The following is a 24,075-nucleotide window of genomic DNA, read 5'->3' as shown; positions in this document are numbered from 1 at the left end:
CCCCTCTGTGGGGGGGTCTGGTTTCTGGTTGAGTTCATTTGCTGTATATTCCTGTATATATTGTAAAATACCTGTATTTGTTGTGTTACACAGAATCTGTTTCCTTGTAAAATATAATCTCATTTCTCCGACTGGGTTTAGCCGTGGTCTCTTTCTCAGTGGGGGAGGGAAAGCAGAGCCTTTCCTTTCAAACCACCACAAGGGGGGTAAGGGGGGGCAGAGAGGGAGAAGCTATTAGTTCCCCTGGTCTTTGGCCAGGGGCATCCTTGTGCTGTTTGTTAATTGTATATACCTGTAAATATTGTTGCTACTGTATATTTTGTACATATTCATTGCATTTCATTGTCAGTTGTAGTTTTGCTTGTAAATACAGCTTTCATTTGCTTCCAGCTGATCTGGTCTGGCAAATTTAATATTAGGGGGTAATTTTCACCCCACCACATTCCTGGTAGTTGCAACACAGACTACTTCAGGAGAGGCTGCCACTGCTCCACCAGCAGGGATCGCTGCTGACTTGGAGCCACTTGCAAACAATGCTGTAGGGTTAAGACCACTCTGTGGTATTTCTGTCTCATTAGCAGGGGTGTGCGGTACCATCAGGGTACCTTCACAGCTTTCAGGCATTGCCACTATGCTAGAACTACTTGCCTGTTTGGCAGGCATACATGGTATCATGGAGGTGCCCGCTCCCCGCGGGCACCCTGCTAGCATATACAGCAGACGCATGCGCGCTGCTTATGGTAGCAGGGGGCGTGTGCGCGCTGCCTTCACTGGAGGAAGAGAGGTACTAAAGCATCCTGTTTTGTCACTAGCCGCTGGAGCTGCTGCTGCGTCCCGAGCCATGCCGGAAGCTGGACCAGCGAGAGCCGCCACTCGGGGCACGGGATCTGCCCCACTGTTAGAGCCACCGCTCGCCCCTCCGGCCGCGGCCGCCGCCTCCTTGCCTGCCCCTTCTGTGACCACCACCCGGTCCGGAACGGTAGAAGGGGCCGGCTTTGCTTCCTCTCCGCTACTGCCTTCACTCGACTCCCGTCGGCCAGTTCGTCGTGGCTTCGGGGAGGAGGGTGACTTTGAAACGGCCGTGCAGCATTTTGCATTACGCCAAGCTAAAGCAGCTATGGAGGGTATGTATAGGCATAGCATAGCAATAAATGCATATTTCCATACTTCCTCACAGTCAATTTCCCCCCAGGGAACCATCTTGGGCAAAACCTTATCAGTAAAAGTAAAATTCCCTTTTTCCTCGGGTCCCTTAAAGACTCCAACAACTATTTCCGGTAAGCATCTCTCAAACCATTGGAGTATTGCATCAGAGGCAATCCCAACCATATAACTAGAAACCCACCTTTTCAGCCAGGATTCTGCTAATTTAGACTCGAGTAGACTCAGCAACTTCAAAACCCCATAAAATAATTAAATTTAAAATTCCAATCCTGCATTTTTTCCAATCCAAAAAACAATTTCAAGTAACTTCTGTCTTAAAGGACCAAAATTCTGTCTTTGGTTAAGCAGTAGTGGAGGAAGACAGGCTCTAAAATTACTCGCAAAGTAATTAAACTGCACACAGAATTGGATTGGATACAAATATAGAATATTATTGGAAGATTAAATGGAGGGTACTATTAATAATGACAAACTACAATGCAAAGCAGTGCAAAAGCATATGAAATACACAAATCCATATTCTGGGCTTAACACAGAACCCCATCAGGCCAAAGTCTTCTCCAAAACCTCTACCAAATCAGACCAAACCCCCAGTGCTCTTTCTTCTCCCCCCCCCCCCCCCCCCCCCCCCCCCTTGTTAGGCTAGTTCAGGTTGGCCAGGCCTAAACTGCTCTCCCCCTTTTTCTCCCTCCCTGAGGCCCATCAAGGCTGTACTACACTCCCAGGCCTAAGCCATGTCATTTCATCCACCCTTTGTCTTTTGCCATCTTCCAAAGCCAGAGATAAAGACCAAGTAAGCATCCCTGTCTCTTTCTCTTGTTCCCATGATGACCTTGATTCATCTTTATCCTTTGCCAGGTAAACTGCTTTCCTTGTGTCATTCTTTTTCCATACAAGTGCAGCTGATACTGGCACAGGCTGGTTCTGTGCTGGAGCTGCCATACCTGTTGGTATGTCTGTAGGCCCAGAGACCGTCTCTTGCTCCTGAACACTCTGAACAGCGATGGAGAAGGGTTCAATAGGCATGGGCCAGAACCCAACACAATGCAGTGAATTCTGTCTCTTGAGAACTTGCAGACTGACAACATACTTTTTTCAAACATTTCACCAGCTTGTCATGGTTTTTCATTTGCTCGGGGTGAAATTCCAAAATGGCAGAAGGGACCATGTGGTGGGTTAGCCTATCCTGAGATGGGGGGAGGGGTTGTAACCTGATCCAGGTGGACTTGGTTCCTTCCTTCCCCCAGAGGCCTGGTCTTTCTCCCTGCCACATCCATGTTTCTCCAAAGGACTGTTGGTTTTGTATATCTCTCTATCCATCCTTATTCCTCACCCCTTACATAGAATACATATAGAATAAACCAGGTTGGAAGAGACCTTCAAGATCATCGTGTCCAACCCATCAACCAATCCAACACCACCTAAACAACTAACCCATGGCACCAAGCACCCCATCAAGTCTTCTCCTGAAAACCTCCAATGATGGCGACTCCACCACCTTGTGAACCCTTCCTGTTATTGTTTTTTATATATATATATTGTTTAAAGCAAATTTTACCTCTCTACTTCCAAACCAAGTCCCAATTATTTCTCAGTAGATTTGCCTCCTCCCCTTTTTGCCTTACCCCCCTTTCTTTCCCTTTTTTTCCTTCCCTTATCTTTCCCTATTCTTTCCCCTTCCATTTTCTTTCCATCGGGAAAGAGGAAGGGGGAGTGGGGGAGTTGTTCTCAGTCTTGCCCCCCCCATCTGAGCTCTTAAATTCCAGTTAAGGCTCAAACCACAACAGACCACCATCCTAGGCATTTCCCATACTCTCCCACACCCCCTGCCACTTATAATTATCCAGCCCTCGGGCAGATCTCCAGGTGGGAGAGATGTGTATTGCTCTGGACAAAACCTGTCCCATCAATTGTGTGAGATTACACCTAAACCTGATGTCCAGTGAAATAACCATAACATGCCAGCAACCAACACAGCAACAGCACAACTCTAAGCCATTTCCCTGAGGTGACAAATAGCTCCAGAGAGAGCACACAGAGGACCCCAGCACATGGGCCCCAGCCACCCCCAGAAAACAAATCCATCAACATAGCAAACATACCACGGAAAAAACACCTGTATATAAAATTCTCTCAACAAACCTTAAGCCTTAATTGAATCCTCTCTTTTTCTCGATATCTCAACACTTTTGTCTCCTGCCAAAATCAAATGTCTTAACTAAGACAGCTCGCTTTTTGAGCTGTACATTGGGCAGTACAGACCGCTGAAGAAAACCATTTGTCACTTTTCTGCATTTAGACATCAAGTCATTGACCATCACTCTTTTGAGTGCAGTCATCAAACCAATTATCCTTATCAAGCCAATTCCTTATCCACTGGCTGGTCCGTCCATCAAATTTATGTCTCTCCAATTTAGTCCTGCATGTCATGGTGGACAGTGTCAAATGCTTTGCAAAAGTCCAGGTAGATGACATCAGTTGCTCGTCCACTGTCCATCAATGCTGTTATCAAGTCATAGAAGGCCACCAAATTTGTCAGGCACAATTTGCCATTGGTGAAACCATTTTGGCTGCCACCAATCACCTCCTTGTTTTTGATGTACCCTAGCATAGTTTCCAGGAAGATCTGCTCCATGATCTTGGTGGCCACAGAGGTGACACTGACTGGTTTGTAGTTCCCTGGGTCTTCTTTTTTTTCCTTTTTGAAAATGAGGGTTCTGTTTCCAGTCAGTCAGAATTTCATCAGATTGACATGAGGTTTCAAATGAGCTTTCTGGCAACTTCATCTGACAGTTCCCTCAGGACCCATGGATGTATCTTGTCAGATCCTATAGACTTGTGCACCTTCAGATTCTTTAGGTGGTAACTTGCGCACCTTCAGATATATGACTAAATTAATGAAGATTTGAGTATAATTACTACTCAGAAAAGATATTTCCAGAATACACTTGTGTGAGTGATTCAGATGTTTCAGGGATCCATTTTGTCCATGTGCTTTTTTTTTTTTTAATCCATGAGCTTGAAGAAGCTATACTGCATTATCAACCAGGTCACAGTACATTATGCAAGAATTGGGGGTGTGGGAAATAATGGAGTCACTTACAAAGTGACTTGGGGCTCTTGGTAAACAGGGTGCACCTATATATATATTTATACAAATATTTATATCTTAGATACACATTATATAAAAATATCTAAATATACATCTATGGCCAAATGCAATATCCTAATTGTGGACTAAAAAGTATAGGCTATCCTTGCATCTTAAGCCTCTTTTTAACTAAAATATGTTACCTGGAAACATATATGGGATTTAGCCTTGATAAGTAGTTTTGAGGGGCTTTGTGTGCCATGCCCAAAAGGGCTAAAGGTTTGAGAAAATACCTCATCAACAGCAAAGCCAAGGGACTCCATATACTCAATTTAGAGTTAAGACTGTTGAAAGCTCACCTGAGTTTAGTCGATGAGCATATATATATTTATACATGAAGATATATTTTGGAGGTGGGGGCTGTACTAAGAATCAGACATGGTCTTGTGACTAAAAATGAAATCAAGCAGAACTAAATTTATAAACGAGGCAAATTTTAAGAAAAAAATTAAGATAACTAAGAGACTGTACTACCCAGCCCCGTCCGGATTGTTAGATTAATCGTCCTACGCAGCCCCAGGTAACGGTTACTAACAATCAGCATCAGTCAGCATCATCCAGCATCATCCGCACTCCCTCGACACTGAGGGGAACTCATCCCCACCTCCCGCTCACGGCCCTTTCCGGTTGTGCTCTCCCACCCCCCCGCTGCCACATCCTCCGCTGACATCAGCCCGCCCCGCCATATTGGAGGAAAAGCTGGTTCTGCTAGCTTGGTTGCTGCAGGGGGGGATACTGGTCACCTCCGCCTCCCTTGGCCAGGCTGAGCCCTGCTTCCCATGATTTTTCTCGGCTGGCCACTGCTCTGGTGTGGGTAGGGCAGGGGTAGGAGCGGCTACTGTTCCTTCTCCTCTTCTCCCGAGCTGTCGCCAAACCCCTCATCTCGTGCCGAGCTTTTGCCCTTTCTCCGTCTCCGGACATGACTTCCCTGACCCAACGCAGCTCCAGCCTGGTACAGCGCCGGACAGAGGCCTCCCGCAGTGCCGCTGCCGACAAGCAACGGGGAGCGGAGAGCAGCCCGGAGGATGAAGGCCGCCGAGACGAGTCCGGCGACGAAGAGAATGGTGACTCCAAGGAAACGCGGCTCACCCTCATGGAAGAGGTGTTGCTTCTGGGCCTCAAGGACCGTGAGGTGCGACCGTGGCTGTGGCGGTGGGGCGCTGGGTAGGGAGTGGCTGAGGAGTCCCAGTAGTGCTGGGTGGTCCTGGAGAGGGAGTGCCTGTGGGGACAGTGGTTATTTGGGGGGCTTATGGAGGTCGTTGATGGGGAAGGGGAGCCTAAGTGGCGCTAGGGTGAGGAAAGGATGGAGGCAAGTATGCTGTTGGGTGAATGCTGTGGTAGGGGCACATGTTGGAACAGGTTCGAAATTTTGTAGGAGGTGGGGAAGGTGCTTGGATGTTGGGCAAAAGGGAACCTGGTAGAGATTCTGAATCGCCCTTTGGATGCAGGATTTGTACTTACCCATAGCTCTCACGTGGGAGACTTGTTTGCTATTATGTAGTTTGTCAGACACAACTATACGGTACTAGTGGGGTTCTCAAGTGCTTTAGGATGCTTAGCAGCCCTTTTTAATAAGACTTTACCGACTAACGCATGTTAAAACTGTGTTAAACTTCAGGGAGATACATTTGACTAAAATGGGCCTTATATAATGAGAAATGTGTCAAAATGAGGGAATAGTATTATTGTGTAATTTATACTTTAATTTTATGTCGTGATACTGTGAATAACCATCATTGAGGAAGGTGTACTTCTACCAGTGTGCTGGATAGTTTTTCATTTGAAAGAGGTAATCAATATAAAAAGCATGCAAGCTGCATAAAGTTAGTCCTGTCAGTTTAGTTTGATGTGATGTATGGTGAAACATCATATGCCTTTATTTTAGATATGAGTTGTAATGTGAATTTAATTAAAATAAAGCAGGTTGTTTTTTTTTTTTAAGTGATAAGTAAACTAACAAAGTGAGTTAATTTATTTGGGTGGAAGTCTTAAAACTGCATGTTCATGAGCACAGAATAATGGGGGGAAAGCTGCGAAGTTGTATGTATTTCAACTGTACATTGCATCTAAAATAAATTTGCTGGTTGATAATGAATAGGATAGTTTTCCTAATTAGCATTTGTTTTTTAATATGTGTGGGTATATCTGTATATATACCTGCCACAATAACATCTTATTTCTCTCTCAAGTTGTGTATTTTAGGCTGTATTTCTGTAATCTTATTTTTTTTCAGATGGACCTTACCATGATATCCTAAAAAAGTCAGTAGATAGTCCCCAATATTGTGTTCTTCCACCTGTTGAATCTGAAGACTTGTGTGTATGCACGTTTCTTTTTCTACATACCTGAATAGTTGCAGGAAAGCAAATGAGGCATGACAAGATGGATATTTGGCAGGATTGCTTAGGAGGTTTTGCCTTGAGGAAGTTGGGATAGACTGGCTGATCTTTCAGCTTTCCCCTGCCCTCCATGTTTGTGTGCTAAATCTTCTGAATTTGTGGTCGAGGAACGTTCTGTCTGCCTAGATAGATTATATGATGCAAATATTCCTGGCATATAAAAAGTTAATAATTAACATTTGGCCTAAAAATCCTGCTTTGCACTGGTAAGTCATCCAACTTTGCTAAGTGCAGCAGTTGGCAAACACTGCAGATAATCTAATATTTTCTTAGTATGGAAAAAGGAACTAAGTGATTACAATGGCACAGATATTCATGGCTTCCTCAGGATTTTGCAGTTGAAATAAATGTCAGACAAAAAGAGTGATAACATCATCTTATTGGTAGGGGATACACGTATATGGTAGGGGGCTTACGTGCACAAACTGCAGTATACACCATTTCCGAGCTTTGTTAGACATGAAGTTTGGTTTTATGTCTGCTTATACCCTTCTCTCTTCCTCTAAACCACTTTGCCTCCACAGTCCTTCCCCTTTTAAAATGGAAAATAAAACTATAGATTCATTTTCAAAGATTGTTTTTTGTTGTTATTGTTCTCTATTGTAATGATAAGGAAGCAAAACTTAGGTACTTTATGCATCTGGAAATGCTTTTTATAAATTTTTACTTCCAATAGAATTGATTTCTTATGATGTGTGAGGTTTTGTCATGACAGCAAGCAGTGAAAAGCAATACAGGATCTGCAAAATATAATTGTGAAACTACACAAAGTGTAAGGGAAAGTCAAAGGCAGGTATATGAGCTATAAGCTCAGCTGAAACCCAGTAAACTTAAAACTGATAACATCCTTCCTTTTTATTGCAACAGGATACAATAATTTAGTGTTGAGTTTAAAATAAAATAAAGGAGTCTGAATTGGCCTAAGAACATGTTTTCCTAAAAATAGCTTATTTTTCAGAAAACTCACTGCACTGATAACTCTGAGGGGGTTTGGAGGTAATTTTATTTCTAATAGTAAACACTGGTGAATATGTCTTAACACTATGTAAACTATACTAAAAAAAAAAGCCTCATGTATTGTTGCGTTACATGTAAGATCCTGATGTCTGTCTCAGAGTCCAGTACTCTTACTGGTACTATTTGACAAAATTAAAGTTTTCTTCTTTTTTCACTGACACAGGTTCAGCAAGTTAAAATAATCTAATGGTTTAATAAAGTGACAGATATAACAGGTTTGGGATTGCTGGTGATAAATGTACTAACTGCAAGATGATCTTGGGTTAATAAATCCTGGGTAACATCTGATACAGTCAGAGGAACAAACCTTTTTAATAGCTCTAATATAAAATAGAAATACTAGAAAGAGTTAAGCTGTATATTGATGTTACAGTTCTCACCAAGAAAGGATGTCCCTGTTTTGGGTGGAGGAAAAGGAGCAGAGCCCATCAACCGTCTTTGTCTTTTCCTCCCATCTGCTGATGCTGGTTCTGATGCTGGCCACTCTACACCTTTGCTGATAGCCTACTCTGCACCTCTGCTGGTGCTGGTGCCCCTGCATAATGAGAGATGTTCCTCTCATGAGTTTTATACCATAGCCCTTGCTGTCCCTGCTTTCTAGGTGACATTTAGCATGATATGGGAGTTGAATGACAGTCAAAAAACCATGTTTAGCATGTATTTAGTTTGGCTCATTAGCATACTGAGGGGTGGTAACCTTAATATTAAAATTTGAGTTAATTAGACAAAGGTCTTTACTTGGGCACCCTAGCCCTCAATATCTTCTTTGAAGTGTGTTTATGTTATTTGATCTCTGCTTCATCAGTTTTAGCTGAAGCAGGGCCGTCTTCATAAGACTCCCTCCATAGCTCTTTGGCAGGTCAGCTTTGCAGACCTTCATTTAACACAAACATCTGTTGATTGTGAATGACCTTGTTCCCAAAGCATACTAAATCAGCTTGCCTTTCTGTCCCACTGCAAGATAGGCAATTATCCCCCACATATAAAGAACTATCATTTATGATTTTTAAGTATAGATGGCAGAACCTTCACTCATAGGAGTTTTTCAGCAAGATTCAGTGATGGATTGATAAGTTTATCATTTCTAGGAAATTGTTAGTTATTTATGTGAATTCTGCTTTCAGCATAGTGCAATAATTATAACCACCACTGCAAAACTTTTGAGTTGTTGCCTGGTAGATGCTGCAGTGTGGGTTCAGTTATAGGAATGTCCATCTGCCTTTAAATAAACACAGCACACCTCAAGGAGCAGGGAGGTCATTCTGCACCTGTACTCAGCACTGGTTAGGCCACACCTTGAGTACTGTGTCTAGTTCTGGGCCCCTCAGTTTAGGAAAGATGTTGACTTGCTGGAATGTGTCCAGAGAAGGGCAACAAAGCTGGTGAGGGGTTTGGAGCACAAGCTCTATGAGGAGAGGCTGAGGGAGCTGGGGTTGTTTAGCCTGGAGAAGAGGAGGCTCAGGGGTGTCCTTATTGCTCTCTACAAGTACCTGAAGGGAGGTTGTAGCCAGGTGTGGGCTGGTCTCTTCTCCCAGGCAGCCAGCACCAGAACAAGAGGACACAGTCTCAAGCTGTGCCAGGGGAGGTTCAGGCTGTATGTTAGGAAGAAGTTCTTCATAGAAAGAGTGATTGCCCATTGGAATGGGCTGCCCAGGGAGGTGGTGGAATCACCATCACGGGAAGTGGTGGAGTCACCATCACTGGAGGTGTTTAGGAAGAGACTGGATGGGGTGCTTGGTGCCATGGTTTAGTTGATTAGATAGTATTGGATGACAGGTTGGACTCGATGATCTCAAAGGTCTCTTCCAACCTGGTTGATTCTATTATATTTAATCCTATTCTTAGCGCTTGAACACAACTGCATTTACACGTGCTTCTTGGACATGGTTGTCTTTGGGGGGGCTGGTTGTTCTTTTTTCCACCAATGATTCCTCTTCCATTTGTATCTTCTGTGTATACATATCTATTTCTGTATTCCAAGGTCGAGATGGGCTTTAAGGACTATGTGTTAAAATATGTGCATGCTTGCGTAACATGACAGATGTGGTGTCCTTGCAGAAGCAAGTAATATACTGTAACAAAAGGAGCATCACAAAAACACCTACACATTATTTGGAAACCCTTCAGAAATGTGATTGGAAAAGGGAATAATATTCATCTATTTAGAATAGAGCAATAGCCTGTTGCTATAGGAATAAAAAATGCTTACCAACATAAAGTAGTTTTCTGTATTAGCTTAAAAATACTATTGCAGTAGGATAGGTCAAGGTCACAGCAAAAGGGAGGTTATTCTGCAGAAAAACTGATGCATCTGAGGTCATCGCTCTCAAGATGGGAGTGATAAATATTAAGTTAGCTTGTTTAAAAGTGACAGAGCCCTGGACCAGGCTGCCCAGAGAGATTATGGAGTCTCTTTGTCTAGAGACTTAACAAAGCTGTCTGGACATGTTCCTGTGCAACCTGGTGTAGGCAAACCTGCTTCAGCAGGAGGGTTAGACTAGATGATCCTCAGAGGTTCTTTCCAATCCCTACCATTCTCTGATTCTGTGAAAAACAACAGCTAAGAAATGAGTACAAGCCAATTTGTTCATTATAGTTCTTCCAGACATCTTGTAACACAGTCCCATAGAAAATGGAGAGGTTGCTAGATGGATGTGCTCTATAACCATTGCTCCATTTAAGTTTTTTGTACATGTAAGGATTTTTATGATTGATTTTGGTGGTGGGTTGTTTGTTTGTTTGTTTTAATTTCTCATTACCAGAATCTACTAAAATGTAGCAATGGACACAGCTGCTCCTGTCCTCTATACAATATGCCACAACATAACAAATTGAAGCAGTTATAGAGAGACAGCACCTACTTCCGTAGTTCAGATAGTTTAGTAAGATAGAATACTTATTTTTTATCTGTAATTAATTCCTTATTTGCCAAAAGAAAACTCACGTAATGTATGCCGAAATATTCATCATGTACTGCAGTCTACTGCAACAGTAAATATTTCTGATTGTGGTGGGTAGAAATTTCCCCCCCAAAATAAAATTGCCAGACCAGCTCAGTTGGAAGCAAATGAAGCTATATTTACAAGCAAAACTACAGCCTAGAAATATGAAATGCAATGAATATGTACAAAATATACAATATTTGCATGTATTTACCATTTATAAACAACACAAGAACTCCCCTGGACAAAACCAGGGGGCTACCAATAGCTTCACCCTCTCCCCCCCAAACAAGGGAAAAGAGAAAAGAGCAGACAGTTGCTTGTTAGTACTTAGCTGCAACAAGAACACATCAAGGTCAGCAACAACCAAGCAAAAGCAACCAGCTAGTATCTGCTAGAGAAAGAGAAAAAATTAGTTTATACAATTAACTTCATGTTAGTTATCAGACCAATGGGATTATGAGAAATCCACCCCATCCCTCTCCTCCTCTTCCACTGCCCTTGCATAATAAGTATGAGGCCCTGCAAGCTGAGGGCAGTGGGGATGAGAGGGCTGAGGAGCAGCCATCCGGAGAGGAGCCTAAGGCCAAGCGGTCCCCACCAGCTATAATGACCAGCTCCACAAAGAAAAGGAGAAGGATTATAGTTGTTGGGGACTCTCTCCTGGGGGGTACTGAGGGACCCATATGTCGTCCCGACCCATCCCACAGGGAGATCTGCTCCCTACCCGGGGCACAGGTAAGGGGCATCGCAAGGAGAATCCCAAAGTTAATCCAGCCCTCTGACTATTACCTTTTGCTGGTAATACAAGCTGGAAGTGATGAAATTGACAAGAAGGGCACCAGGGTGATGAAAAAAGAATTCAAGGCCCTTGGACAATTGATTGATGGGGCAGGAGCATAAGTGATGTTCTGCTCAGTTCCCTCAGTGGCAGGGGAGTACACTGAGAGGAACAGGAGAACCCATACCATCAACAAGTGGCTCAGGGAATGGTGCCAGCAGCGGAACTTTGGTTTCTTTGATCATGGGGCAACTTTTACTGCACCTGACCTGCCGGGTCCTGATGGGGTGCATTTATCTAGAAGGGGTAAGAGAGTCCTAGCACTAGAGTTGGCAGGGCTCATTAGGAGGTCTTTAAAATAGGTCTAAAGCGGGTGGGTGAGGAAATCAGTCCCTCTGCAGAGGAAAGAGTAGGGCACAAATTATTGTCAATTGAGAAGTTGGGAGCCCAGCTGCAGTGCATGTACACCAATGCACGCAGCATGGGCAATAAGCAAGAGGAGCTGGAGGTCCTGGTCCATCAGGGTGACTATGATATAGTCGCCATCTCAGAAACATGGTGGGATAACACGCCCGATTGGAGTGCTACACTGGGGGGTTACAGGCTCTTTAGGAGAGACAGGCGAGGGAGAAGAGGTGGAGAGGTGGCTCTGTATATTAGGGAGTCACTCTCTGCCACAGAACTTGAGGTGGAAAATGAGGGGATAGAGAGCCTGTGGGTTAAAATCAGAGGGCAGCCTAACAAATCTGACATCCTGGTTGGATTCTGTTATAGACCACCCAACCAGGATGAGGAGGCAGATGAATTATTTTACAAACAACTGGAGGCTGTTTCAAGATCATCAGATCTTGTCCTTGTGGGTGACTTCAACCTGCCAGATATCTGCTGGGAACTTAATTCAGCAGAGAGGAGGCAGTCCAGAAGATTCCTGGAGCGAATGGAGGACAGCTTCCTGATGCAGCTGTTAAGTGAGCCTACCAGGGGACAGGCTCTGCTTGACCTGCTGTTCTCCAATAGGGAAGGGCTGGTGGGAGATGTGATGGTGGGAGGCTGCCTAGGGTGCAGTGACCACGAGATAGTGAAGTTTTCAATATGCAGGGAGATAGGGAGGACCACCAACAGAACCTTCACCTTGGACTTCCGGAGGGCAAACTTCAGCCTCTTTAAGAAACTTATTTGTAAAGTTCCCTGGGTAGCAGCCCTCAAGAACCGAGTGGTCCAGGATGGTTGGACCTACTTCAAACAGGAGCTCTTGAAGGCACAGGAACTGGCAGTTCCCATGTGCCAAAAGATGAGCCGGCGGGGAAGGCGACCGGCCTGGATGAGCAAGCAGCTCCTGGAGGATTTAAGGGGAAAAAAGAGGCTGTATCGCCTTTGGAAGGAGGGGAAGGCTTCTTGAGGTATGTTCAAGGAAGTGGTTAGATTATGTAGGAATAAAATTAGAGAGGCAAAGGCCCAGTTGGAACTGAAGTTGAACACCTCTGTGAAAGACAATAAAAAGCATTTTTGCAAATATATTAACACTAAAAAGAAGGGCAAGAAGAACCTCCACTCCTTACTGGACCTGGAGGGGAACACGGTGACTGAAGACAAGGAAAAGGCTGAGGTCCTGAACACCATCTTTGCCTCAATGTTTAACAGCAAGGTAGGAGTCCAGGACAAGTGGCCTCCTGAGCTGGGCAATGGGGTCGGGGAGCAGTGTAATGCCCCAGAAATCCATGAGGAATGAGTTCGGGACCTGCTGAGCCACTTGGACACTCACAAGTCCATGGGACCGGATGGGATCCATCCTAGGGTGCTGAGAGAGCTGGCAGATGAGCTGGCCAAGCTTCTCTCCATCATTTTCCTCCAGTCCTGGCTCACTGGAGAGGTCCCAGATGACTGGAAACTGGCCAATGTGGTGCCCATCCACAAGAAGGGACAGATGGAGGAACCTGGAAACTCCAGGCCAGTCAGCCTGACCTCAGTGCCAGGGAAAGTGATGGAACAGATTATCCTGGTGGCAATAACTGCGCACCTGAAGGATGGCCAAGGGCTCAGGTCCAGCCAATATGAATTTAGGAAGGGCAGGTCCTGCCTCTCCAACCTGATCTCCTTCTATGATCAGGTGACCCATCTGGTGGACATGGGGAGGCCTGTGGATGTGGTTTACCTGGACTTCAGCAAGGCCTTTGACACTGTCCCCCACGGCAAACTACTGTCTAAGCTGTCAGCTCATGGCTTGGACCGCAACACTCTGTGCTGGGTTAGGAACTGGGTGGAGGGCCGAGCCCAGAGAGTGGTGGTGAATGGTGCCACATCCAGCTGGCGGCCAGTCACCAGTGGCATCCCCCAGGGATCAGTGCTGGGCCCCATCCTCTTTAACATCTTCATTGATGATCTGGATGAGGGGATTGAGTCAGTCATCAGCTAATTTGCAGATGACACCAAGTTGGGAGCAGATGTTGGTCAGTTAGAGGGTAGAAAGGCTCAGCAGAGGGACCTTGACCAACTGGACAGATGGGCAGAGTTCAATGGCATGGCATTTAACAAGTCCAAGTGCCAGGTGCTGCACTTTGGCCACGGCAACCCCATGCAGAGCTACAGGCTGGGGTCGGAGTGGCTGGAGAGCTCCCAAACAGAGAGGGACCTGGGGGTGCTGATTGACACCCGCCTAAACATGAGCCAGCAGTGTGCCCAGGTGGCCAACAAGGCCAATGGCATCCTGGTCTGCATTAGGAATAGTGTGGCCAGCAGGAACAGGGCAGTCCTTGTGCCCCTGTACTCTGCATTGGTTAGGCCGCACCTTGAGTCCTGTGTCCAGTTCTGGGCCCCTCAGTTTAAGGAGGACATCGAGACACTTGAACGTGTCCAGAGAAGGGCAACAAGGCTGGTGAGAGGCCTTGAGCACAAGCCCTTATGAGGAGAGGCTGAGGGAGCTGGGATTGTTTAGCCTGGAGAAGAGAAGGCTCATGGGTGACCTCATTGCCCTCTACAACTACCTGAAAGGTGGTTGTAGCCAGCATGGGGTTGGTCTCTTCTCCCAGGCAACCAGCACCAGAACGAGGGGACACAGTCTCAAGCTGTGCCAGGGGAGGTTTAGGCTCGAGGTGAGGAGAAAGTTCTTCACCAAGAGAGTCGTTCGTCATTGGAATGTGCTGCCCAGGGAGGTGGTGGAGTCACCGTCCCTGGAGGTGTTCAAGAGGAGATTGGACGTGGCACTTGGTGCTATGTTCTAGTCATGAGGTCTGTGGTGACAGGTTGGACTCGATGATCCTCGAGGTCTCTTCCAACCTTAGTGAAATAAAAAAAAATAAAAATTATTGTTCTTTTGCGTCCAGTGGTAATTTATTTACATTCTACCACTTTCTAGTCAAGACGCAATGATCTTGAAGTTCTCTTCCAACCTGGTTTATTCTATGTATCTGTGGAAAATTTCCTAGGTATCAGCCTAAAACTACCACACTGGTTTTATTGGTGAAAACTAAAATGTAATTTGTGAGAGTGAACTAATGTTAAATCACTTCGTTATGTACAGAAATTATTTTGGATCTTTGTTACTCATGTTTGGCTTTCATTCAGAATAGTTCATGTGAAAGACTCCAGTTTATTATACTTTTTGTTGTATTGAAGTTATTAGGGAGCTAATTTGCCTACTTCAGATATGCTGTTTTGTTTTGATCAGATTAGTGCTAAAATGTCATTTCTACTAGCAAAGATCTGAGTATCTGGATTTGTTACTGAATTGTATATTTTAATCCTAAAGTTTTCTTTTTCTGAAAGGTGAAATAGGAATTTTGAAAGCATTCAAAACGTGTGTGGCACTTTACCCTGACCTTAAAATTTGGCTTTATGAAATTCATATGATAATGCAGAAATCTGTGGGGTGGTTTTTTTTGGGTTGGTTGTTTTTTTTTAACCTGTGTAACAAATGATTGAGTTTTCAAAAGCCATCTTTGTATCTTTTTAATTTCATCAACAGTCTGAATGTCAACTCAAAAGCTCCCAAGTTTTGCTGGATTTTTTTTTTGACAAATGGGTGAAGCATGAAAATGCATCTAGTGAGAATTCACAGTTGATGCATGAATATCTTGAAATCTTGACAAGGGCATTTTTTTTCTCCAATCATAGAATCATTTAGGTAAGAAAAGACTTTGCATTGAAATGGTGTTTATGTTAATATTTTGTGGTTGTGTATGCAGCTAGTGTGGTTATCCCTGTTTTTACAGCATGGCTAATCTCTAAAGTATCTTATTAATGGATAGCTTTGAGTGCAGTGTAGTCCCTTTCATGTCAAGTGATAAAAAGAAATGGAAAAACTCAACAGCTAAGACTGTTCAGTAGCTATTCTTTAATAATTTATGTACAGTGCTAGACACAGCACTGGACACACTGGGGGGTTTTCCCTCTAAACATGTGCATCTGAACGCAAGTTCTACAGAGTTCATACACAGTTAGCTACTACATATTTATGCTATTTCTTGTTCATTTACATTCAGCTTCTCCCACCTGTGCATGGCAGTGTTCCCTGGCAGTGGGCTTGGGAGGGTCTTCCTCTTAGTTGCATTTTTCATCTCTGCATATACCCTTTTGGTCTTTTTTTTTCCTGTTCTTCTGCTCACGTCTGCAGGAACATCTGGTCTGTCCCTGGCCTGTTTCCTGTTATCTATACATTGTCTTAAATAAGCATTCCACAGATATACCTTCATCTAAACATTAAATTTTTGTGTGATAGCTTTCTTCCTGCATGGTAAGCAGGCCATGAGCTTCTAAATACAAAGTCCAAGAATCATGTCTTCCCTTCTTTCAATTCGCAAATTAGAAGCACATCGTGATACATAGTCATCCTGTCCCTCAAACACTCTGGTTTCCATACATTTAAGTTCCTGTTATTCTCACTTCCATATGTTGGTTTAGTTCCTGCTATTCTGGATTCCGTACATTGACTTATGATAAGTAAATGTATAATTATTCTAAACAGATTAGTACAAAAGAGATTAATATAAAAACTCCTTCACTAGTGTAGGACAGTGATTCAAAGGAATTGACTCACAAACTGTAAGCCAAAGTGCCTTTATTTTGCTAGTGGGGAGAGCATAGGGTCCACACCCTTTACAAAATGCAACTTTCAGACAAAATTTTAGTCAGCTTATATAGCATTTTTGTCAAACACTCCATATGTTCTATAGTTCATACCCAATAAGCAAGCAGTCTCGTTATGTAACTTCAATGCTCTATTTAGTCTGCTGTAATTCTGTGGTTTCCTAGATAGAAAAACATACACGCCTATAGGCAGTTTTTTTCAGTACATGGTTTTCTAGATAATGAGGTATACATGCCTGAAGGCAGCTCAGTCCGTATAACAGTACATTAGAGGTTGGAAGGGACATCCAGAGATCATCGGGTCCAACCCCCCTGCCAAAACAGGATCACCCTAGGGTAGTTCACACAGGAATGCATCCAGACAGGTTTTGAATGTGTCCAGAGGAGACTCCACAACCTCTCTGGGCAGCCTGTTCCAGTGCTCTGTCACCCTCACTGTAAAGAATTTTCTCCTCATGTTGAGGTGAAATCTTCTATGGTCAAGCTTGTACCCCTTGTTCTATGCCTTATTATTGTGCACCACCAAAAAGAGATTGGCCTTCTCTACTGGACAACCACCCCTGACATATTTATACACATTGATGAGATCCCCTCTCAGTCTTCTCAAGGCTAAAAAGCCCCAGGTCTCTCAGTCTCTTTTCACAGGTGTGGTAGGTTGAGAGAGGGCTTAGCTGTCCCTCCTCCACAGAGTAAGAAACCACAACTAGCCCAGTCGAAAGAGCAAAGCTATATATTTACAAGCATATATGGAAAGCAGGTTATATATGACACAATATATACAGGTATTTACAATATATACACAGAAATCTACAGCAAAGAGAAATAACACAACAAAAATCCCTCCCCGAGGGAGGGATCCCCTCCTTGCAACCCCCTCTCTCCCCCCCACCTCCCTTTTTCCCCAAAAAAAGGGGTTAGAGAGAAAGAAAGGTAAGTTACTAAGGAAAAGAGTTGTTAGTAAGCTTCAAAAAGCCCATGCAGGATTAGTTTTTGCTTATCTGAAGGCCAACTCCAGCAGTTCGCAGAGAGAGCAGGCAGGGAGAACAGGCTGAAACTCCCCCCAACTCCCCAAACCGAACTGAACTGAGGAAAAAAAGAATTCCAACTGCTTCACAATCTAAAGCTGCATTTTTGTCTATCAACCAATGAAATTCGTTTAGAATATCAGAATGTTTTGGTTCTAGTACTGAAAGCATTTAGCCAGTGTCTCAGCACTGTTTGTCCTTAAAGGCACAGTGTCAAACAGTCACAACAGGGGAGGTGCTCAAGTCCCTTAATCATCATGGAGCACACTGCGTTGGGTTAGGAACTGGCTGGAGGGCCGAGCCCAGAGAGTGGTGGTGAATGGTGCCACATCCAGCTGGTGGCCGGTCTCCAGTGGCGTCCCCCAGGGATCAGTGCTGGGCCCCATCTTGATTGATGATCTGGATGAGGGCATTGAGTTGATCATCAGTAAATTTGCTGACGACACCAAGCTGGGGGCAGGAGTTGATCTGCTGGAGGGTAGAGAGGCTCTGCAGAGGGACCTCGACAGGCTGGACAGATGGGCAGAGTCCAATGGCATGAGATTGAACACATCCAAGTGCCGGGTTCTGCACACTACACTGTGAGTTAATTCTCCTCACAGTATTGTTCTAGTGCTGTGGTGTTTTGTTTCTTTTTTCAGCAGTAGTTGATAACACAGCAGTGTTTTGGCTACAGCTAAATCCAGTATTCAAGCTGTGTGCTTTCAACATTTCCCTGCCCCAGGAGTACATTGAGGGGTGGACAAAATCTTGGGAGGGGACACAGCTGAGCCAGCTGACTCAGACTGGCCAAAGAGGTATTCCATACCATATGACGTCAGCTCAGGTATAAGTAGGAAGTGAAAGAAGGAAGTGTGGGGATTCGTCTATGGCGTTTATCTTCCCGAGGAACCATCAAGCTTAGAGAGCCCTGCTTCCCGAGACCGACCACCGTCCTGCCGATGGGAAGTAGAGACTAACATCTCTCTCTCTCTGCTTTCTTTGCTTCCGCGCGGTCTATTGCTATTTGCTTATTAGTGTTATTAAATTGCTCTTATCTTATCCCCAGCTTCTGTTATATTTTCTTTCCCTTCTTCCCCTCTTCACTTAAGAGGGGGAGTGATAGAGCGGCTTGGTGGGTATCTGGCCTCCAGGCCAGGGCCAAACCACCACAGTCCTTTTTGGTGCGTTGGCCGGGAAACGAAAATATAACGAAACTAGCTGTAGTTTCTGCAGTTTTTTCTCTATAAGCTTCCTTATGCTGCAGGCTTCTGTGCTGGTCACTTGGCTTGCTGGTAACTTCTGCTTTGTTTTGGAAACGCTTCATTTGTTTAGGAACATGCCGAAACAGATAATGGCTATGTGTTTCTTTCTTCTGATTGTAGGGCTGCTGCTTTGTGGGAGCTATGCTAGAGAGGTCATCATCTCTGTCTCCCCACCCGAAATGAATGTAGAGAATCTTATTATGCAGGCCCCCAAGATTTTAATCCATCCTTACATGAGCTCCCTAGTATTGCTAATCAACATCGCTGGCATGTTGCGGGTTTTGTGGAGTTTGATGCCATCATGTGTTGCAGTTTGAGCTGGGTGCCCCCCTGGTGTGTTCATTTCCTGTGTCCAGAAGTCCAGCCCAGAGGGATGGACGCAGGAAATTGTGTGTATTTCCTACCATAATTCTTTGCACCACTATAAGATCCAGTGCGGAGTCTAGCACTTTCTCTTTTCTTCCTCCTCCGCCAGCCGGTAACTGGGGGAGATGTCTCCTGGCTTTGGGCCTGGCTAGGCCCAAGGCCACGGGGGGATGGGCAGTCTCAGGCCTGGCCAGCTGAGACTAGCCTAGTAAAGGGAGGGGGAAGAAGGAGCCCTGAGGGTCTCGGGTGTACCCTCAGGTGGGAATGGGATGGTATGCCTCTGGGTTTGCTTTGGGATCTTTCTTTGTCACTGCGCTTTGGGTTTTCTGTAACATTCACTGCTTTCTATTTAAACTTTCATCACTTTTGCAATCCGTTTGTCTGAGTGGTTTTATTCCTGCCCGTGGTGGGGAGAGAGGGGGCTGCCTCAACCCAGCACATTCTTGGTAGCAGAGGATGGTTGTTGTGGGGAGGGGGTCTGCCTCTAAACCCACCACATTCTTGGCGAGCCAGGCAGGAGAAGGAGTTTGTTATTGTGCATTCTGCAGATCGGATTGCAAAAGATAAGAAAGTTTAAATTTAGTTCTGGGCGTCGTTCTGGTTTTCTGGCAGTTGGGGCTCAAAGTGTTGGTGTTGGGGCGATTGTGTGAGTTCTCGTGGATTGCCGGGGGGCACCTGGTGCGTAGCCGGTGGCACGGAGCCCCTCCTGCTATTTCAAGCAGGGGTGGCTCTTAACCATCGGAACTGGGGCATCGCTTAAGAATGCGGGACCTGCCCCTCCTCCACCTTTACTCTCTGTGGAGCGGCAGAAGCGGCGGGGGGTGAAGTGGGGGAAGGGGCAGCGGCGAGCAAATCAAAGTCAGGTCCGTTCTCGCTGCGGGGTAGGGCCAGCCACGGCGGAGCGGGCGAGCCCGGCTCCCGATACCCAGGAAGGGCCAACGGGAACTCAGTTCGAAAGCTGTTCTCAAGGGCCCTGGGGACGCGTTTATGGCTTTCTCTGGAGGAGCCGTTTGAATGCCCGAGGGGTGGAGGCGATTTTGATTCTGTACCGCGGCGGTAGAGGTGGCTGGAGCCCTGCTGTATGCTCAGGTGGCGGCGGCGGCGGGCCCGGGTGTGCGCTCCGAGCGGCGATGGCGGCTCGGGCCGTCCTGCCCGGGCTGTGGCGGTGGCGGGGCCGAGCCGTGCGCTCGGAGCGGCGAACGGCCGCCGGGGCCGAGCACTCGGACTGCGGTGGGGCCGGCCCTGCTCTCTTCCCTGATTTTTTCGGACGAGTTCCGAAAATGGCGCCTAGCACCTGGCTCCACCTCCCTTCTCAGCAGGTTGTGGAGCAGCCCCTCTCTCTCCCGGGGTGGGGCTGTGTACTTGGAGCTGCCACATCTGCGGTACGCGAACGCCCAGTGGAGGGGTGGTGTACCTGTGGCATGCGTCTGTGGAGCCTCGGGCCGCGGCTGGAAGCGGTCAGCACTGGGCTTGGATAGGTCCGTGCACTGTTGAGAGAGGCTCAGCGTGCTATTTCCTGGAGGGGCGGAAAAGCAGCAGAGCCTGATTGTTCTGGCTGACTTGCCCCAGGGGTGGAAATATGCCGCTGAGTGGATAGAAATGGGAATGATGGTTTGGTTGAGAAGTTATGAGGTTCTTTCCAGGTGACCAGGATGTCCAACGGATCCATGAAGAGCTTGCACCGCAGAAGAGTGAACTCTGCATCGCGGGAGGCTCCGTTAAATGAGAGGAGAAGGACTGGAATGGACTGACACTTGAGCCTGAATGAGAGACTGGTTGAGTGGACGCCCAGATGAAGATGTGGACTTCGCCGGACATGTCATCAGAAGATTTCTGATTTGATGATGTGTTTAGGTGCAGAGATTATGGTATGAAATACAGGGGTGGCATGTTGCAGTTTGAGCTGGGTGCCCCCCTGGTGTGTTCATTTCCTGTGTCCAGAAGTCCAGCCCAGAGGGATGGACGCAGGAAATTGTGTGTATTTCCTACCATAATTCTTTGCACCACTATAAGATCCAGTGCGGAGTCTAGCACTCTCTCTTTTCTTCCTCCTCTGCCAGCCGGTAACTGGGGGAGATGTCTCCTGGCTTTGGGCCTGGCTAGGCCCAAGGCCACGGGGGGATGGGCAGTCTCAGGCCTGGCCAGCTGAGACTAGCCTAGTAAAGGGAGGGGGAAGAAGGAGCCCTGAGGGTCTCGGGTGTACCCTCAGGTGGGAATGGGATGGGATGCCTCTGGGTTTGCTTTGGGATCTTTCTTTGTCACTGCGCTTTGGGTTTTCTGTAACATTCACTGTGTTGTAGTTTGAGCTGGGTGCCCCCCTGGTGCATTCACTTCCTGTGTCCAGAAGTCCAGCCCAGAGGGATGGACACAGGAAATTGTGTATTTCCTACCATAATTCTTTGCACCACTATAAGATCCAGTGCGGAGTCTGGCACTTCCTCTTTCCTTCCCTCTCCGAGACTTGGTAACTGGGGGAGAGATCTCCCGGCCATGGGCCTGATTAGGCCCAAGGCCACAGGGGGATGGGCAGTCTCAGGCCTGGCCAGCTGAGACTAGCCCAGCAGAGGGAGGGGGAAGAAGGAGCCCTGGGGGTTTTGCATGCACCCTCAGGTGGGGATGGGATCTTTCTTTGTCACTGCGCTTTGGGTTTTCTGTAACATTCACTGCTTTCTATTTAAACTTTCATCACTTTTGCAATCCGTTTGTCTGAGTCGTTATTTCTGCCTGTGGTGGGGAGGGGATCTGCCCCAACCCATTACACACTGCTTCCTATTTAAACTTTCATCACTTTTGCAATCCGTTTGTCTGAGTGTTTTTATTCCTGCCCGTGGTGGGGAGAGAGGGGGCTGCCTCAACCCAGCACATCATGGTATGAAAAGAGACAGTCTTTGGGTGGGGATATATTGAAGTGTGCCCTGAAGCGGTCAGTCCCTGGGTGGCAGGGTGTGTGGAAGGACTTGGGCAGATTCCTAGGACGGTTATCACCTCCCATAGCCTGGGACTTTACCCCAGAAGAGGCGAGCGATCCCACTAAATTGACTCGCCATCTGATAGAAGGGTGCCTTGCTTATCCCAATGAGAACAAACAACTTCTTGCACTCTACTGGGGCCTGGCCTGCGCTTACCGAGCCACAGTTCAATATTCTATGAGGACTATGGCTGAGGCAGGCACCCAAACACTACCTGAGGATACCATGGTGGAGTTGGGGACCCAAACAGCAACCAGGGAGATTGCTCCAGTCGTAAAAAAGAAGCGGTGGACAAGGAGGTCAACAGGTCCCTCTCATCGACTGATAAGGGATGAGGAAGATTATGATCAAGAGGCTGGTCCATCGAGTGAGAAATCAGAGCAAGTGAGTGAGATTAAACAAGAAGCAGAGACTACCCGGTCCTTAACCTCAGCAGAACTGAGGGACATACGCAAGGATTATAGTCGCCAGCCAGGAGAGCGAATTGCTGCTTGGCTGCTCCGGTGCTGGGATAATGGGGCTGACAGCCAACTGCTGGAAGGGAGAGAGGCCCAACAGTTGGGAGCCATTGCTAGGAACAGAGGTATTGAGAAAGGCATTGCAAAGGAGACAGGCATATGCAGCCTCTGGAGACGACTCCTGCTAAGTGTGAGGGCAAGGTACCCATGCAAGGAGGACCTTATGAGTTCCCCAGGGAAGTGGAATACTGCAGATGAAGGAATCCAATACTTAAGAGAATTAGCGGTGTTGGAAGTTATCTATGGTGATTTAGATGATCAAAGTGTCTCCACAGATCCAGAAGATGTTCCATGCACACGGGCCATGTGGAGGAAAGTGATCCAAAGTGCTCCAGCATCGTATTCTAACAGCCTAGCAATGATGTACTATTTGGATGAGGATGCACGGTCTGTGGAGATTGTGTCAGCCTGGCTCCAGAATTTTGAAGATAACCTCTGTACTAATTCATTTCCACGCGCCAATGCCTCATCGACCAGGTGTACCCCAAGAAATCCGTCACCTCCTGCCTCGGTCGGAGGGAAAGGGAGCCCCAGACGCACACCACGAGGAGTACTCTGATTTTTCCTTCGTGACCAGGGGGAGGACATGAGGAAGTGGGATGCTGAACCCACTTATAAATTGGAAGCTCGGGTCCGTGAACTGAAAGGGAAGGCAACAACTAAAAAAGGATCATTTAAGAAAACAGCAAAGGTATCTGCTGTTAAAAGCCAAGAAAGTAATCAACGATCTCTCAGGAGAAAAAGAACAGAGGTTACACCCCTTGATCCCAATGAGGGGACCTCTAGCCAGGTACTACCCAGATCAGACAGTGAATGATCTGATGATGACCAGGAGTAGAGGGTCCCTGCCTTCGGCCAGGAGGAGGAGAGGGACGACAGAGTGTACTGGACTGTGTGGATTCGATGGCCTGGCACATCAAAGCCACAGAAATACAAGGCACTGGTAGACACAGGGGCACAGTGTACTTTGATGCCGTGAAGACACAGAGGTGCTGAATCTCTTTGGATTTCTGGAGTAACAGGAGGCTGCCAGGAGCTGTCTGTGTTAGAAGCCGACGTGAGCCTAACAGGGGACAAGTGGGAAAGACATCCCATCGTGACTGGCCCAGAGGCCCCTTGCATTCTTGGTATTGATTACCTCAAGAGAGGGTACTTCAAGGATTCAAAGGGTTATAGATGGGTTTTTGGTGTGGCCACGGTGAATACAGAGAAGATCAGACAGCTGTCTACCCTGCCTGGCCTTTCAGAAAGTCCCTTCGTTGTGGGATTGCTGCAGGTTGAAGAACAACAGGTGCCAATTGCTACTAGAACAGTGCACCGACGGCAGTATTGTACAAACCGAGACTCCCTGGGTCCCATTCATGAACTGATTCACCAGCTGGAGATCCAGGGAGTGATCAGCAAAACACACTCACCT

At 46.4% G+C, this 24,075-nt stretch overlaps 1 protein-coding gene across 1 annotated transcript in view; it reads left to right on the top strand.

Annotated features, from left to right (window-relative positions):
• Positions 1-5,092: 5,092 nt before the first annotated feature.
• The window catches only part of LOC104306030 (Golgi phosphoprotein 3), a 135,884-nt gene continuing 116,901 nt past the window's right edge, over positions 5,093-24,075 (top strand). Inside the window, exon 1 of the mRNA XM_054177731.1 lies at positions 5,093-5,447. Coding sequence (XP_054033706.1) covers positions 5,235-5,447 — 213 coding nt within the window. The 5' untranslated portion in view covers positions 5,093-5,234. The remainder of the gene's footprint in view (positions 5,448-24,075) is intronic.

This window comes from Dryobates pubescens, chromosome W (assembly GCF_014839835.1).
Source record: "Dryobates pubescens isolate bDryPub1 chromosome W, bDryPub1.pri, whole genome shotgun sequence".
Taxonomy (NCBI): Eukaryota; Metazoa; Chordata; class Aves; order Piciformes; family Picidae; genus Dryobates; species Dryobates pubescens.
Note: the sequence above shows the minus strand (reverse complement) of the source record. Positions and strands in the feature narration are given on the sequence as shown.